This window comes from Nerophis ophidion, linkage group LG24 (assembly GCF_033978795.1).
Source record: "Nerophis ophidion isolate RoL-2023_Sa linkage group LG24, RoL_Noph_v1.0, whole genome shotgun sequence".
NCBI classification, from domain to species: domain Eukaryota; kingdom Metazoa; phylum Chordata; class Actinopteri; order Syngnathiformes; family Syngnathidae; genus Nerophis; species Nerophis ophidion.
The window spans coordinates 6,133,621-6,150,673 of record NC_084634.1 but is presented as its reverse complement, the minus strand read 5'-3'; the positions used below and the strand labels follow the sequence as shown (position 1 = coordinate 6,150,673).

At 39.4% G+C, this 17,053-nt stretch overlaps 2 protein-coding genes and 4 non-coding genes across 6 annotated transcripts in view; all 6 read right to left on the bottom strand.

Moving 5' to 3' along the window:
- The window catches only part of LOC133542455 (gastrula zinc finger protein XlCGF57.1-like), a 249,231-nt gene that overhangs the window by 191,723 nt on the left and 40,455 nt on the right, over positions 1–17,053 (bottom strand). The gene's annotated exons all lie outside the window — the stretch shown is intronic.
- trnaf-gaa (transfer RNA phenylalanine (anticodon GAA)) lies at positions 265–337 on the bottom strand. Its single transcript has one exon. It is a non-coding gene; the product is annotated as a tRNA-Phe (tRNA).
- trnaf-gaa (transfer RNA phenylalanine (anticodon GAA)) lies at positions 774–846 on the bottom strand. The gene has a single exon. It is a non-coding gene; the product is annotated as a tRNA-Phe (tRNA).
- On the bottom strand, positions 1,287–1,359 carry trnaf-gaa (transfer RNA phenylalanine (anticodon GAA)). Its single transcript has one exon. It is a non-coding gene; the product is annotated as a tRNA-Phe (tRNA).
- On the bottom strand, positions 1,788–1,860 carry trnaf-gaa (transfer RNA phenylalanine (anticodon GAA)). The gene has a single exon. It is a non-coding gene; the product is annotated as a tRNA-Phe (tRNA).
- On the bottom strand, positions 10,479–17,050 carry LOC133542521 (zinc finger protein 892-like). The gene is made up of 2 exons (XM_061886735.1): positions 16,617–17,050; positions 10,479–12,021 (listed from the first exon to the last, which is right to left on the bottom strand). The coding sequence occupies exons 1-2, from the start codon at positions 16,810–16,812 to the stop codon at positions 11,000–11,002; spliced, it is 1,218 nt and encodes a 405-aa protein (XP_061742719.1). The 5' UTR covers positions 16,813–17,050; the 3' UTR covers positions 10,479–10,999.

The window sequence follows — 17,053 nt, the reverse complement described above, 5'->3', positions numbered from 1 at the left end:
TTTACAGCATGGAAAAACACAAAAATGAAGCCAAATGCTCCTGGCAAAAATCTGTTTGCATGGATGAGCCCTGCCCGGTAGGTTTTTTTTTTGAGTGTGTTACTTACTTGGCATCGGTCGAGCTTCTAAGCATTGTTCACAAATTTTTAGTAGGGTTGAGGTTGAGTCTTTTAAACAGACATTCCAAAAACTGAAATTCAAGTTTCCATTCAGGGGATTTTCATCTTTACCTTTTGCGAGCCGCCTTCATAAAAAGTCAAATTGTGCCGAAACCCGGGATTGAACCAGGGACCTTTAGATCTTCAGTCTAACTCTCTCCCAACTGAGCTATTTCGGCTGGCGGACCGGACTATGCATGCACTTTTTCTAACAGTGGTTGAAGACTGATTTCCCCTCGTTAGCATTGATATTGTGTGGCAGAACCATCGCTGTGGATCGACTACTACCAGTCCAAAATAGTCAGAATCCCACATGTAAGATTCCATTCAGTTGTAAACAAATGGCATTCTGGTCACAGAACTCCTGTTATTTGTTGGAGGCTAAATTGCAGAGTCTTTTAGGAATCATTGAAAGGACAGTGGTGTATGTTTGAGAAAAAAACAGACAGTCCAGTTGCGATGCATTGAATGCCCTGAGATTACAAAGACCTGGATGAATGAGGACATTCATAGTCTCTTTGATCATTTAAGTTAGGATTTCACCAGCAAGTCCCACAGGTCAGGGACACACTTTTATTTGCTTAAATGCCTAACAATTCTTTCATAGTCAAATTGTGCCGAAACCCGGGATTGAACCAGGGACCTTTAGATCTTCAGTCTAACGCTCTCCCAAATGAGCTATTTCGGCTGACAGATCAGACTATGCAAGCACTTTTTCAAACAGTGGTTGAAGAGTGATTTCCCCTCGTTAGCATCGATATTGTGTGGCAGAACGAGCGCTGTGGATCGACTACTACCAGTCCAAAATAGTCAGAATCCCCCACATAAGATTCCATTCAGTTGTAAACAAATGGCATTCTGGTCACAGAACTCCTGTTGTTTGTTGGAGGCTAAATTGCAGAGTCTTTTAGGAATCATTGATCAGACAGTGGTGTATGTTTGTGGACAAACCAGACAGTCCAGTTGGGATGCATTGAATGCCCTGAGATTACAAAGACCTGGATGAATGAGGACATTCATAGTCTCTTTGATCATTTAAGTTAGGATTTCACCAGCAAGTTCCACAGGTCGGGGACACACTTTTATTTGCTTAAATGCCTAACAATTCTTTCATAAATAGTCAAATTGTGCCGAAACCCGGGATTGAACCAGGGACCTTTAGATCTTCAGTCTAACGCTCTCCCAACTGAGCTATTTCGGCTGACAGCCCAGACTTTTCTTCCTCTTTTTCAAACAGTGGTTGAAGAGTGATTTCCCCTCGTTAGCATTGATATTGTGTGGCAGAACCATCGCTGTGGATCGACTACTACCAGTCCAAAATAGTCGGAATCCCCAATGTAAGATTCCATTCAGTTGTAAACAAACGGCATTCTGGTGACAGAACTCCTGTTATTTGTTGGAGGCTAAATTGCAGAGTCTTTTAGGAATCATTGATAGGACAGTGGTGTATGTTTGAGGACAAACCAGACAGTCCAGTTGCGATGTATCGAATGCCCTGAGATTACAAAGACCTGGATGAATAAGGACATTCATAGTCTCTTTGACAATTTATGTTAGGAATTCACCAGGTCAGGGACACACTTTTATTTGGTTAAATGCCTAACAATTCTTTCATAAAAATTTAAATTGTGCCGAAACCCAGAATTGAACCAGGGACCGTTAGATCTTCAGTCTAACGCTCTCCCAACTGAGCTATTTCGGCTGACAGATCAGACTATGCATGCACTTTTTCAAACAGTGGTTGAAGAGTGATTTTCCCTCGTTAGCATTGATATTGTGTGGCAGAACCATCGCTGTGGATCGACTACTACCAGTCCAAAATAGTCAGAATCCCCCACATAAGATTCCATTCAGTTGTAAACAAATGGTATTCTGGTCACAGAACTCCTGTTGTTTGTTGGAGGCTAAATTGCAGAGTCTTTTAGGAATCATTGATCAGACAGTGGTGTATGTTTGAGGACAAAACAGACAGTCCAGTTGCGATGCGTTGAATGCCCTGAGATTACAAAGACCTGGATGAATGAGGACATTCATAGTCTCTGTGTCCAAAATAGTCGGAATTCCCAATGTAAGATTCCATTCAGTTGTAAACAAATGGCATTCTGGTCACAGAACTCCTGTTATTTGTTGGAGGCTAAATTGCAGAGTCTTTTAGGAATCATTGAAAGGATAGTGGTTTATATTTGAAGAAAAACCTAACAGTCCAGATGCGATCCATTGAATGCTTTGACTTTACAATTATCTGGATGAATGAAAAGGAAGATTGAATTGAATTTGAGAGAGCCAGAATGGACTGAGAACAGACAAGCCATTGTTTTGTCTGTTTGCGTAAAACAAACATCCTAATCTACGATTTGACTCGCTCGAATGGCCTTGAGGACCAGGCTGTTCCTAAAAACACCCCCGAAGACACTTAAATGGACGCTTTTGACCTCCCTCCCTTCTCAATGACACCTGGAGTCGAACTTTTTCAGATCGGCCTTAGTCTACAAAAACATTACACCATCACACCCAGGACAATTGGGCAAACACCTCCCCTCACCCACCCCACGCCTTCACCACCGTTTTTCCCCCCCCGTGCGAGTTGTCATGATTAAATGTAACGTGTTTATGTGTGCATTGCAAATGAGGTTTTTTCCCTTAGACTCAGCCTGGACCCCTTCCCGAGGGTCCAGCCTTCGACTGATATTTTTTTTACTCTTCCCCCCTTTCCCAATATCACCTTTTTCCCACTTTTTTAAGGAGTGCCGTAAAAACGGCTGATCCGTTGGCGGTCCCTTCTCGTCTCCCTGTTACGTAAGTCTGCTCTTAGTGGGACTGTGCCAAAAATGTACTTCTCAGTTCTTATGTGTCTTGTTGAGAATTGAAAATAAATCATTTCCATTTCCATGAGGACTTGATTGATTGATTGATACTTTTATTAGTAGATTGCACAGTACAGTACATATTCCGTACAATTGACCACTAAATGGTAACACCCCAATAAGTTTTTCAACTTGTTTAAGTCGGGGTCCACGTTAATCAATTCATGGTAAATTCATGGACATTCATAGTCTCTTTGATAATTTATGTTAGGATTTCACCAGCAAGTTCCACAGGTCAGGGACACACTTTTATTTGGTTAAATGCCACAAAAAATTTGTCAGTAGGTGTCAAAACCTAGGATTGAACTAGGGACCTTTAGATCTTCAGTCTAGTGTTCTCCCAACTGAGCTAGTTGGACTGATAGGCATTATTGTGATTGATTGAAACGTTCATTAGTAGATTGCACAGTACAGTACATATTCCGTACCATTGACCACTAAATGGTAACACCCCAATAAGTTTTTCAACTTGTATAACTCGGGGTCCATTTAATTAAAAAAAAACAAAAAAAAAAACATTTTTTTAATCAATCCAACAAAACATTACACAATACCATAACAATGCAATCCAATTCCAAAACCAAACCTGACCCAGCAACACTCAGAACTGCAATAAACAGAGCAATTGAGGGGAGACACAAACACGACACAGAACAAACCAAAAGTAGTGAAACAAAAATGAATATTATCAACAACAGTATCAGTATTAGTTATAATTTCAGCATAGCAGTGATCAAAAATCCCTCATTGACATTATCATTAGACATTTATAAAAATAATAAAAAGAACAATAGTGTCACAGTGGCTTACACTTGCATGGCATCTCATAAGCTTGACAACACACTGTGTCCAATGTTTTCACAAAGATAAAATAAGTCGTATTTTTGGTGCGTTTAATAGTTAAAACAAATTTACATTATTGCAATCAGTTGATAAAACATTGTCCTTTACAATTATAAAAGCTTTTTTTTTTTTAAATCTACTATTCTGCTGGCATGTCAGCAGACTGGGGTAGATCTTGCTGAAATCCTATGTATTGAATGAATAGAGAATCCTTTTAAATCGGGGGAAAAAAACGTTTTTGAATCCAGAATCATGTTGAATTGAAAAAAAAAAAAAAATCAACTTTGAATCGAATCGTGACCCCAAGAATCGACATCTTGGGACACCCAAAGATTTGCATCCCTAATAAATAAATATATATATATATATATATATATATATATATATATATATATATATATATATATATATATATATATATATATATATATATATATATATATATATATATATATATATATATATATATATGTCCTGATTGGATTATCCAGAGAATAGTGCTCGATACCGTGGTAGAGCGTAATATGTAGGTGTGGGAAAAATCACAAGACTACTTCATCTCTACAGAACTGTTTCATGAGGGGTTCCCTCAATCATCAGATTTTGAATCTCCTGATGATTGAGGGAATCCCTCATGAAACAGTTCTGTAGAGATGAAGTAGTCTTGTGATTTTCCCCACACCTACATATATATATACATATACATATACATACATATATATATATATATATATATATATATATTATATAATGAAATATAATGAAAACAAACAAAAAACATACCAAAAAAAAAATGTTAAACTTTATGAAGCACAAACCAAACAAAAAAAAAGTAATACACATCACGGGATGATAGAAAACAAATACAAAACCAGACAAAAAAATAAAATACTAAATATAAAGCAACATGTAAACACTTGTGGCTGTCCATGTGATCTTATTGTTCTGTCTTTATATATTGTTTTTCAATTGGAATAGATTTTTGCAGTTTTTTTTATCTCATTGTAAAGGGAATTCCATAGTTTAACCCCCACCACTGATATACACATTTGCTAGACCAGGGGTAGGGAATCTATGGCTTTAGAGCCAGATGTGGCTCTTTTGATGACTGCATCTGGCTCTCGGATAAATCTGAGCTGACATTGCTTAACAGGATAAGTAATGAATAATTCCACTTGTAATCATAGTGTTAAAAATAACATTAAAAATATAAAACATTCTCATGCATTTTTATGTTCAAGAAGTTGTGTTAATGGTAAGAAGTAATTTATTTATTATTGGTTAGTGTGGGGGTTCTTCAGACCACCAAGCACCGACATGAGAGCCTGTTTTAGGGTTACAATATTGTTGTTTTTTTCCAATTAGTCTTTCAGTTGCTTTCCAGCAATTGTCTTTTTCTCTTTTGTCCTCATTCGTCCTCTGGCTCCAGCCCCAACCCCGTCTCTCCTCCTGGCTGCTGCTTATAACAGAGCGACAGGTGATTAGATAACAGGGCCCATGTGGGCCATCTACGCACCTGTCGCTGATTTCGAGGCCGGTCCTGGCAACACCCCGCTTCGCTGCAGGCCCGCAGGCCACGCCCCCTCCACAGTTAGTTTCAGAATAACAATGTTATTACAAAGAATAAGAGACTTATTATACTCCGGAAATGTTGGTCTTACTTAAAAATGCACGCGTTTGGTTGTGTTCAGTGTTAAAAAAAATTTTTTTATGGCTCTTAGGGAAATATATTTTAAAATATTTGGCTTCTTGGCTCTTTCATCCAAAAAGGTTCCCGGCCCCTGTGCTTTACAGTTGTCCTTGAATACTGAGGTGTGAAATGACCTTTTCTTCTATGCTCTTCATTCTCAGAAGAGATGACACACATTTTTTGTAAATTTGCTGGTAATGTTTTACTTTTAGCCTTAAACATAAAAGGGGAACATTATCACCAGACCTATGTAAGCGTCACTATATACCTTGATGGTGCAGAAAAACGTTTTTTTTTAACCGATTTCCGAACTCTAAACGGGTGAATTTGGCGATTTAAACGCCTTTCAATTGTTCGCTGTCGGAGCAATGACCTTTCACCTGTGATGTCACAACGGGAAGCAATCCGCCATTTTCTCAAACACATTACACACACCAAGTCAAGCGATCCTGTTCTGTCTCCCTGTAATGTTTGTCTAAACTTGAATGGGATTGTGCTGAAAATTTTAATTTTCCTGAAGGAACTCTCCTGACGGAATAAATAAAGTACTGTCTAATCTAATCTAAGTCAAATCAGCTGTTATTTTCCGTTTTTTCAATTGTTTTCCGTACCTTGAAGACATCATGCCTCGTCGGAGGGTGTAACAACACGATCAGGGACGGATTCAAGTTGACTTACGTGGAGTGTGCATCGACTAGCACGGCATGCTAAAATGTTATTTAGGCAGAGGTGGGTAGAGTAGCCAGAAATTGTACTCAAGTAAGAGTACTGTTACTTTAGAGATTTATTACTCAAGTAAAAGTAAGGAGTAGTCACCCAAATATTTACTTGAGTAAAAGTAAAAAGTTGTGAAAAAAACTACTCAAGTACTGAGTAACTGATGAGTAACCTGTTTGTTTAATGATTACGGCAACAAATAATGCACAAAAACATAAAAATAGCAATGAGCAAATTCAGAGCCAGGAATATCTCTTAAGCAACTAAAACAATAATATATATTAAATAATAATACATTAAGATAAAATAAAAATTAAGGCAAATTGAGCCACAATAACTTAACATAACCATAGGCTCAGTAGGCATTCATCGATTGATTGATTGATTGATTGATTGATTGAAACTTGTATTAGTAGATTGCACAGTACAGTACATATTCCGTACAATTGACCACTAAATGGTAACACCCCAATAAGTTTTTCAACGTTAATCAATTACTTAATAAATGACCAAGTCGAGGTGATCTACCTCATATATACATACACACACATATCATATATATATATATATATATATATATATATATATATATATATACAGTATATAATTTATAGTTATTTATTTGGCCGTTTTTGTTGACATGTTAAAGGTGTTTTAATGAATATACATGCATGTTTAACATATAGATTCCTATCTTTCATGAAGACAAGAATATAAGTTGGTGTGTTACCTGATTCTGATGACTCGCATTGATTGGAATCAGACAGTATAGTGCAGATAATGTCCACATTTTCAAATGGAGGAGAAAAAAAAGTCTAATACCTGTCTAATACCACATGAAAGTCGTTGGTTTTTGGCATCTTATTTGTCCAGCTTCCATATTCGTTTTTATACACTTTACAAGAAATACATTGGCGGCAAACTCCGTAGCTTGCTAGCTTGTATGCGCTGGCTTTCGGAGACTCTTATTTTGTTAGCGCAGGCGCGATGGAGCGGCACTTTTATTGTGAAGACAGGAACTGTGCGATCAGTCTTTAGGCTTTTGACGGGAAGTAAGGTTGAAATAAAAAGTGTCGTTTTTCCTTTACACTTTTGATTGATTGATTGAAACTTTTATTAGTAGATTGCACAGTACAGTACATATTCCGTACAATTGACCACTAAATGGTAACACCCCAATAAGTTTTTCAACCTTTTTAGGTCGGATTCGACGTGTGCCGGTCACATGACCGCCTGGTTTTGTTTGATTGGTCCAACGTCACCAGTGACTGCATTTGATTGGTGAAACGCAGGCATGCGTAGATCCTACTTTGAATGCGTGTCTGACAAAATCAAAACAAACAAAGCGTGCATAAAAACAGATCGATTAAAAAAAAATAGCGAGCTGATTGTAGATAAATGGAGCGGAGTAAAAGTAGCGTTTCTTCTCTATAAATATACTCAAGTAAAAGTAAAAGTATGTTGCATAAAAACTACTCTTAGAAGTACAATTTATCCCAAAAGTTACTCAAGTAGATGTAACGGAGTAAATGTAGCGCGTTACTACCCACCTCTGCATTTAGGCTAGCTGTGTGTACATTTTGCATCGTTATGTAATAAACCCAAGTGGTAAAAATATTAAAAATAAAATTGTTGCTTAAAACCAATATAACTATTAAAAACCCAATGTAGCTGCTGTCCCAAAATAAGTAAAGATGATTATACTGGTTCACAATTTATCAAAATACAATTAGAAACCCAAGTCACGTTGTTGACACTAAAATACCAAATATGACAAATGTAATGGGCGAGGTTACTGTCATGATCCGTAGTCTGGATCATGTTTAGTTTAGTTATTTTCTGTTCGTTTGGACTCCCTTTGTTGTTTGTGTACCTTTGTGAGTTAGTTTGGTCACCATGGTAACGTATTAATTTCACCTGCTGCGGCTTCCAGACGCACACCTGTTTTTGTTAATGGCTTTCTTATTTAAGCCTGCCTTCTCCCGTCAGTCGGTCTTGGTCCCATGTTTGCGGTATGCAACTGTTTCGTTGGTATTTACTAGATTTCTTGTTACCTGATCCTTTGTGAGTTAGTTTGGTCACCATGGTAACATATTAATATCACCTGCTGCGGCTTCCAGACGCACACCTGTTTTTGTTAATGCCTTTCTTATTTAAGCCTGCCTTCTCCCGTCAGTCAGTCTTGGTCCCATGTTTGCGGTATGCAACTGTTTTGTTGGTATTTACTAGATTTCTTGTCACCTGATCCTGTGCTAGTGTTAGCATTAGCTTCTGTGCTTTCGCCACGCGTTTCTTTTCGTCTGTTTTTGTTATTAAATCAATCTTACATTTACGTTGTTGTTGTCCGGAGTGTCCATGTTTGCACTGGAAGAACGATCCCGCAGTAAAATGCGACCCACACGTGATAGTTACAGTCACAACAGGCGTTTGGGTACGTATCCTGGCTCCGCCCACTTCACACACAAAATAAAAGGGAGGCAGGCCACGGGGATAAAATCAACTAAAACCACGGCGACGCTATCCGGGCTGACGTCACACTTACACACAAGGCTGTAGTTCCACGTCAACGTATTGGGTACTCCCACTGTCTTCGCCAGTCTCCGGTCACTCGCGGGACCCACGTGGCCGTACCCGTCCTGCTCCGCCTCCTGGTTGCTCCGGGGGTCGCCCCAGGTCCCTGGGTCCAAATCGCCCCCCTGTCCACAGAACCACACAACCAGCGTACAACGCACCAGCCCGCAAGCCCACAGCCAAAAGCAGTTGGGTGTCCCCACAGATCCACAACAGTACGGCACTTACTTGGGCGGCAGAGTTTCCTCTGCCCCTGCCCGTTGTGGACGTCTTGGGGTTCGTTCCGGTAGCCTGCGGGGTCTACAGTGTGGTCCAGGGGTTCCTTCCCAGCCTGCGTGCGTCTGCCTGGTCGCTCTCGGCAAAGCCTGCAGAGTCTTCCCCGTTCCGGCCAGAACCTGCCGAATCCTGCCGTCCCCTCTCCTCCAGGCAAAGCCTGCCGTTTTCCTCTGTCGACCCTCCTCTCGAACCTGTCTCGCCCTTCTTCCTCCTCCTGTCGCTCCTTTTAAAAGGGGAACATTATCAGCAGACCTATGTAAGCGTCAATATATACCTTGATGGTGCAGAAAAAAGACCATCTATTTTTTTAACCGATTTCCGAACTCTAAATGGGTGAATTTTGGCGAATTAAACGCCTTTCCGTTTACCGAGCTGGAGGCGATGACGTCAGAATGTGACGTCGCCGAGGTAACACACCCACCATTTTCATTTTCAACACATTACAAACACCGGGTCTCAGCTCTGTTATTTTCCGTTTTTTTGACTATTTTTTGGAACCTTGGAGACATCATGCCTCGTCGGTGTGTTGTCGGAGGTTGTAACAACACTAACAGGGAGGGATTCAAGTTGCACCACTGGCCCGAAGATGCCAAAGTGTCTGCCGCCAGACCCCCATTGAATGTGCCAAAGTGTCTCCACATTTGACCGGCGATGCTAAAGCAGACATGGCACAGAGATGTATGGATAAGTGAAGTGAATTATATTTATATAGCGCTTTTTCTCGTGATAACCTGCAAATGCATTTGCAACGATAGTCAACGAAATCAAAAAGGCGAGTTTTGTGGATTTTGACTGCCAGCTAATCGATGCTAACATGCTACGCTAATCGATGCTAACATGCTATTTACCGGCGGTGCTAAAGCAGACATGGCACAGAGATGTATGGATAACCTGTAGATGCATTTGTAACTATATTACATTTCCTTCCACCCACATTTAATGCGAAACAAACACTTACCAATCGAAGGATTTACGTTGCTCCAGTGTCACGAGATGCGAAAGTCCCAATCGTTTGGTCCGCACATTTTACCGGCGACGCTAATGAATAGCGTCAATAGCTTTTCGCTCAATAGCTTCAGTTTCTTCTTCAATACTTTCATACTCCAACCATCCGTTTCAATACATGCGTAATCTGTTGAACCGCTTAAATCGCTGAAATCCGAGTCTGAATCCGAGCTGATGTCACTATATCTTGCTGTGGTATTCCCATTGTTTGTTTACATTGGCAGCACTGTATGACGTCACAGGGAAATGGATAGTGGCATCGCAAATAGCAAAAATCAAGCACTTTATAGATTTTTTTAGGGATATTCGGGGACCGGTAAAATTTTGAAAAAAACTTCAAAAAATACAACAGGCCACTGGGAACTGATTTTCATTGTTTTTAACCCTTTTGAAATTGTGATAATGTTCCCCTTAAAAGAAACTGTTGCAAACTAAAGGAAAATAAAAGGAAAAATTATAACAACGGTCTGGTCTTTAGAGTGAAATCCAGAAGCCATATTCAACATTGGTACATCCTTTTAAGTGTGGGATAAGCACAGCGAAAAAAGCAAAAACACTTGACTATAAATGTTAGAATCATATTAACAAGATTGTGTTACACACACAACAATGATGTCACACACGTTATATGTGCTGATGTTGTTAGAAAGTCAAAGTCAATATTTTGACCGTTTATTTCAAATCCTGCATCTTCATTTGCTGCTGCTGTTCTCACCAGCACACTTGTGTTTCTTACACTGGGACTTAGAAGAGAATCTTTCACCACACACACTGCAACTCAACATTTTCTCTCTTGTGTGTGTTCTCATGTTTGTTTTACAAGTTCAGATAGGTGACAAAAACTTTTGTTGCAGCTCGTACATTAATATGGTTGTTCACCAGTGTGTTCTCATGTGTGCTTTCAGATGGTTCCTTTGAGTAAAATCTTTGCCGCAGATTGAACAGGAAAAAGGTCGTTCTCCGGTGTGTGTTCTTATGTGTACTTTCAGGTTGGTACTTTCCACAAAACCTTTCCCACAGATTGAGCATGTGAACGGTTTTTCTCCCGTGTGCGTTCGGATGTGCACTTTTAAAGAGTTGCGATGCACAAAACATTTGCCGCAGATTGAACAGCAACACGGTTTTTCTCCAGTGTGCACTCTTGTATGTTCTTCCAGCACGCTTTTATGTGCAAAACCCTTTGCACAGAATGAACAAAAAAAACGCTTTTCCCCGGTGTGTGTTCTCGTGTGTCCTTTCAGCGCACTTTTAGTTGCAAAACCTTTGCCGCATTCCGAGCAGATGAAAGGCTTTTCTCCAGTGTGCGTACTCATGTGTACTTTCAAATATGTTCTTTGTGCAAAACTTTTGCCGCAAACTGAGCAGGAAAAAGGTTTTTCTCCGGTGTGTATCCTCGTGTGTATTTTCAGACTCCAACGGTGTTTAAAAGTTTTGTCACAGTGAGAACATTTGAAGCGTGTGTTGTCGCTGTGACATGTCTTATCATCTTTAGAGACTTTATCATGAGCCTCAATGTCACTATCTGATAGTGGAGCTAAGAGCTTGTCTCCATCAGCTTCTGTTGTCATGTGTTGAGTTGATCTGCTGCTCGGAGGCTCCGCCTCTCTCTGCTCCTCACTCTCACCTTTGACCTCATCACCTTCACTCCTCACAGAGACACCAGTCACTGGCATCTTGGTGACATCTACCTCCTCCAGTGCTTCAAGATGCTCTCCCTGCTGACTGATGCTGAGTCCCTCCTCTTCCTCTTTGAAAAGAGGGGTCAGTGGGTCCTCCTCTTCCCGTTTGATTTGCAGTGTCTGTGGCGCCTCTTCAGTGTTGAAGGGCTGTGGCTCCTCCTGCTCCATCCCGAAGCTCGGCTCTTGCCGCGCAGGGAGAAAATGTTCTTCACAGACCTCTGCAGGACACGACAAGACAAACATGTACTTTAGAAACATCCAGCAGTGCTCAGTCACATAATGAATTGAGTACTAAAGAAAACCAAGTTATTGTGTTAAAATCTCCGTGGGGGACAAATACGCCACTCTCTTTGCAACATTAGTCACAGGAAAAGAAGACCAGGCCGAGTTGGGGTACTTATTTACTAAGGATGGGAGTTACGGCTTAAAATGTATATTGCAATATAAAATTTACTATAGAATTGATGGTACAAAAGCAGGCTGCAAAGTTTAGTGAAGTTTAAGTACCAATGATTTTCACACACACACACACACACACACACTTAGTGTGGCAAAAATATTCCCTGCATGTGACCCATCACCCATGATCACCACCTGGGAGGTGAGGGGAGTAGACAGCAGCGGCGGTGGCTACGCCTGGGAATCATTTGTATTGATTTAACCCCAGTTAAACAGTCGATTATACAGCATATTCACATGTGAATCATATAAAGACAGTCTATTATGCAGCATTATTCACATGTGAATAATATGAATAGTTTATTATACAGCATTATTTACACGTGAATAATATATATACAGTCTATTACACAGCATTATTCACATGTGAATCATATACATAGTCTATTATACAGCATTATTCACATGTGAATCATATACATACAGTCTATTATACAGCATTATTCACATGTGAATAATATAAAGACTATTATACAGCATTATTCACATTTGAATAATATAAATAGTCTTTTATACAGCATTATTCACATGTGAATAATATAAATACAGTCTATTATACAGCATTATTCACATGTGAGTAGTATTAATACAGTCTATTATACAGCATCATTCACATGTGAATAATATGAATACAATCTATTATACAGCATTATTTCCACGTCCATCCTTCCATTTTCTACCGCTTATTCCATTTTGGGGTCGCGGGTCAGCTACAATCGCCCGGAAGGCGGCGTACACCCTTGACAAGTCGCCACATCATCGCAGGGCCAACACAGATAAACAGACAATATTCACACTCACATCCATCCATCCATCCATTTTCTACCGCTTATTCCCTTTGGGGTGGCTGGTGCCTATCCCAGCTACAATCGGGCGGAAGGCGGAGTACACCCTGGACAAGTCGCCACCTCATCGCAGGGCCAACACAGATAGACAGACAACATTCACACACTAGGGACCATTTAGTGTTGCCAATCAACCTATCCCCAGGTGCATGTCTTTGGAGGTGGGAGGAAGCCGGAGTACTTGGAGGGAACCCACGCAGTCACGGGGAAAACATGCAAACTCCACACAGACAGATCCCGAGCCCGGGATTGAACCCAGGACTACTCAGGACGTTGGAATTGTGAGGCAGACGCACTAACCCCTCTTCCAATGTGCTGCCCTAATCATATTATACACGTGTAAATAATACAAAAAATTGTTTATTTGTGGCGGCCCGCCACGAAAGAATAACGGCCGCCACAAATAAATAAAAAAATAAAAATGAATTTAAAAAATTGTTTTTTTGTTTTGGTTTTTTTTCCCGGCTTTTGACTCGCTCGACCGCTCATAAAAGTAATGGGACTCTGTGAATGGAGCTTGTCGTTACATATTATATAAATATGTAAAAATTATATAAATATGTAAAGTGTTGTAATTATAGTCCAACTCCACGTTGTTCTTGGTCATCGCTATAATATATAAATAATATGAGTTTGTTTCTCGTTAGTCAGTCTATATACAAGAATAATAAATAGTGCTAGATCACATGAACGTTGCTATTAGGGTTGCAAAATTCCGGGAATGTTCAAAGTTGGAAACTTTGCAGCATGATTATTAGCCAAAACCTGATTTAATACCAATTCAGTTCGATTTCAACCCTTTACTGTGCATTCCTCCATCTCATGTGCAGTGCATTCTTCCATCACATGGCCAGATAAGTGTCTGTTACAACATTATATATATATATATATATATATACTTGTAGTGTGTATATTGTACATATTAAATATTGTTGTGAAGGTGTCTGTTACTACATTATATATATATATATATATATATATATATATATATATATATATATATATATATATATATATATACTTGCAGTGTGTATATATATCCATATATATATATATATATATATATATATATATATATCCATATATCCATATATATATATATATATCCATATATATATATATATATATATATATATATATATATATATATATATATATCCATATATATATATATATATATATATATATATATATACTTGCAGTGTGTATATTGTACATATTACATATTGTTATGAAGGTGTCTGTTACTACATTATGTACAATATAATTGCACAGTGTGTATATAAAAGTTTGATGGAGTGGTTTTGAAGTTGTTTAAAGCTTTGAAGGCAACAACGGTAACTTTCATTAGCCAAATCTTCCAAGTGTTTCATCTTTAAACCCCCCCCCTACGGACTGGACTCTCATGAAATTATGTTAGATCCACAATGGACTAGACTCTCACACTATTATGTTAGATCCACTATGGACTGGACTCTCACTATTATGTTAGATCCACAATGGACTGGTCTGTTACACTATTATGTTAGATCCATTATGGACTGGACTCTCACACTATTATGTTAAATCCACTATGGACTGGTCTGTTACACTATTATATTAGATCCACTATGGACTAGACTCTCACACTATTATGTTAGATCCACTATGGACTGGACTCTCACACTATTCTGTTAGATCCACTATGGACTGAACTCTCACAATATTATGTTAGATCGTTTACGGACTGGACTCTCACTATTATGTTAGATCCAATATGGACTAGACTCACACTATTATGTTAGATCCACTATGGACTGGACTCTCACACTATTATGTTAGATCCACTATGGACTGGACTCTCACACTATTCTGTTAGATCCACTATGGACTGGACTCTCACACTATTATGTTAGATCGTTTACGGACTGGACTCTCACTATTATGTTAGATCCAATATGGACTAGACTCACACTATTATGTTAGATCCACTATGGACTGGACTCTCACACTATTATGTTAAATCCACTATGGACTGGTCTCTTACACTATTATATTAGATCCACTATGGACTAGACTCTCACACTATTATGTTAGATCCACTATGGACTGGACTCTCACACTATTATGTTAGATCCACTATGGACTGGACTCTCACACTATTATGTTAGATCCACTATGGACTGGACTCTCACACTATTATGTTAGATCCACTATGGTCTGGACTCTCACAATATTATGTTAGATCGCTTACGGACTGGACTCTCACACTATTATGTTAGATCCACTATGGACGGAACTCTCACTATTATGTTAGATCCACTATGGACTAGACTCTCACACTATTATGTTAGATCCACTATGGACAGAACTCTCACTATTATGTTAAATCCACTATTGACTGGACTCTCACTATTATGTTAGATCCACTATGGACTGGACTCTCACTATTATGTTAGATCCTCTATGGACTGGACTCTCAAAATATTATGTTAGTTCCACTATGGACTGGACTCTCTCACTATTATGTTAGATCCACTATGGACTGGACTCTCACACTATTATGTTAGATCCACTATGGACTGGACTCTCACACTATTATGTTAGATCCACTATGGTCTGGACTCTCACACTATTATGTTAGATCGCTTACGGACTGGACTCTCACACTATTATGTTAGATCCACTATGGACTGGACTCTCACAATATTATGCTAGATCCATCTGCGGTCCCCTCCAAGGTTTCTCATTGTCATCCCATTGGGTTCAATCAATCAATCAATCAATCAATGTTTACTTATATAGCCCTAAATCACCAGTGTCTCAAAGGGCTGCACAAGCCACAACGACATCCTCGGTAGGGCCCAAATAAGAGCAAGGAAAAACTCACCCCAGTGGGACGTCGGCAATGATGACTATGAGAAACCTTGGAGAGGACCGCATATGTCCCCAGGGGACCGAAAGCAATGGATGTCGAGCGGATCTAACTTGATATTGTGAAAGTCCAATCCATAGTGGATCCAACATAACCGTGAGGATCAAGTCCAAAGTGGATCCAATATAGTAGCGAGAGTCCCATCCAAAGTGGAGCCAGCAGGAAACCCTCCCGAGCGAAGGCGGATCAGGTCAAGTTTTTTTCTCGCCCTGATGTGGGATCTGAGCCGAGGATGTCGTTGTGGCTTGTGCAGCCCTTTGAGACACTTGTGATTTAGGGCTATATAAGTAAATATTGATTGATTGATGATTGACTTATTGATGCATGTAGGTCAGAATCAGGAAGAGAAAGTTAGCCATGAAACTATGAATTATATTGATTACAATGTAAAACATATTTAGTGACTGTGTGAGTTTTGTGTAAAGATGTTGATACACATTGTTACAAACTGAGAGGAACAGCAACCTCTCATAAATATTGTGTGTCTAAATAAACAAATTAACAATATAAAAACAAACATCATCCTCGCAAGACAATTCGTCGTCTTGGAATAGTTTTAAGTTAGTAAACATGTGAGAATAAGAAGTAAACAAACCTGTTCCGTGTGACACAACTTGATGTTTCTTGAAAACAGCGTCCAGTAGTTGACGTTGTCGCTCCTTCTCCGCTTTCGTCCTCGAAAGCTCGTCTTCGTACTCCGCTATCGTTCTTTCGAACACCTCGAATATTTCTCCAACGGCGGCCGCCAGTCGCCGATTCACCAGCGCCCTCAACATTTGTAATTTAGACATTTTCCCACGATCACAACACCGTGTCGATCACTTCAAAGTGCGCTCCAACTAATGTATCGGAATACAAAACAATCATCAAAGAAGTCTACTCTATTAAACAACGTATACGTGCACACGTACGTTTAGGATTACAGTGGACAAACTGTAATAACGACGACAACGTCTTCTTCCTCAAACGCCATCTTGTTTTTATTCGTCTTCCTGTTTTGACGTCGTCGAGGTCCGGAACAAAAATGTTCGC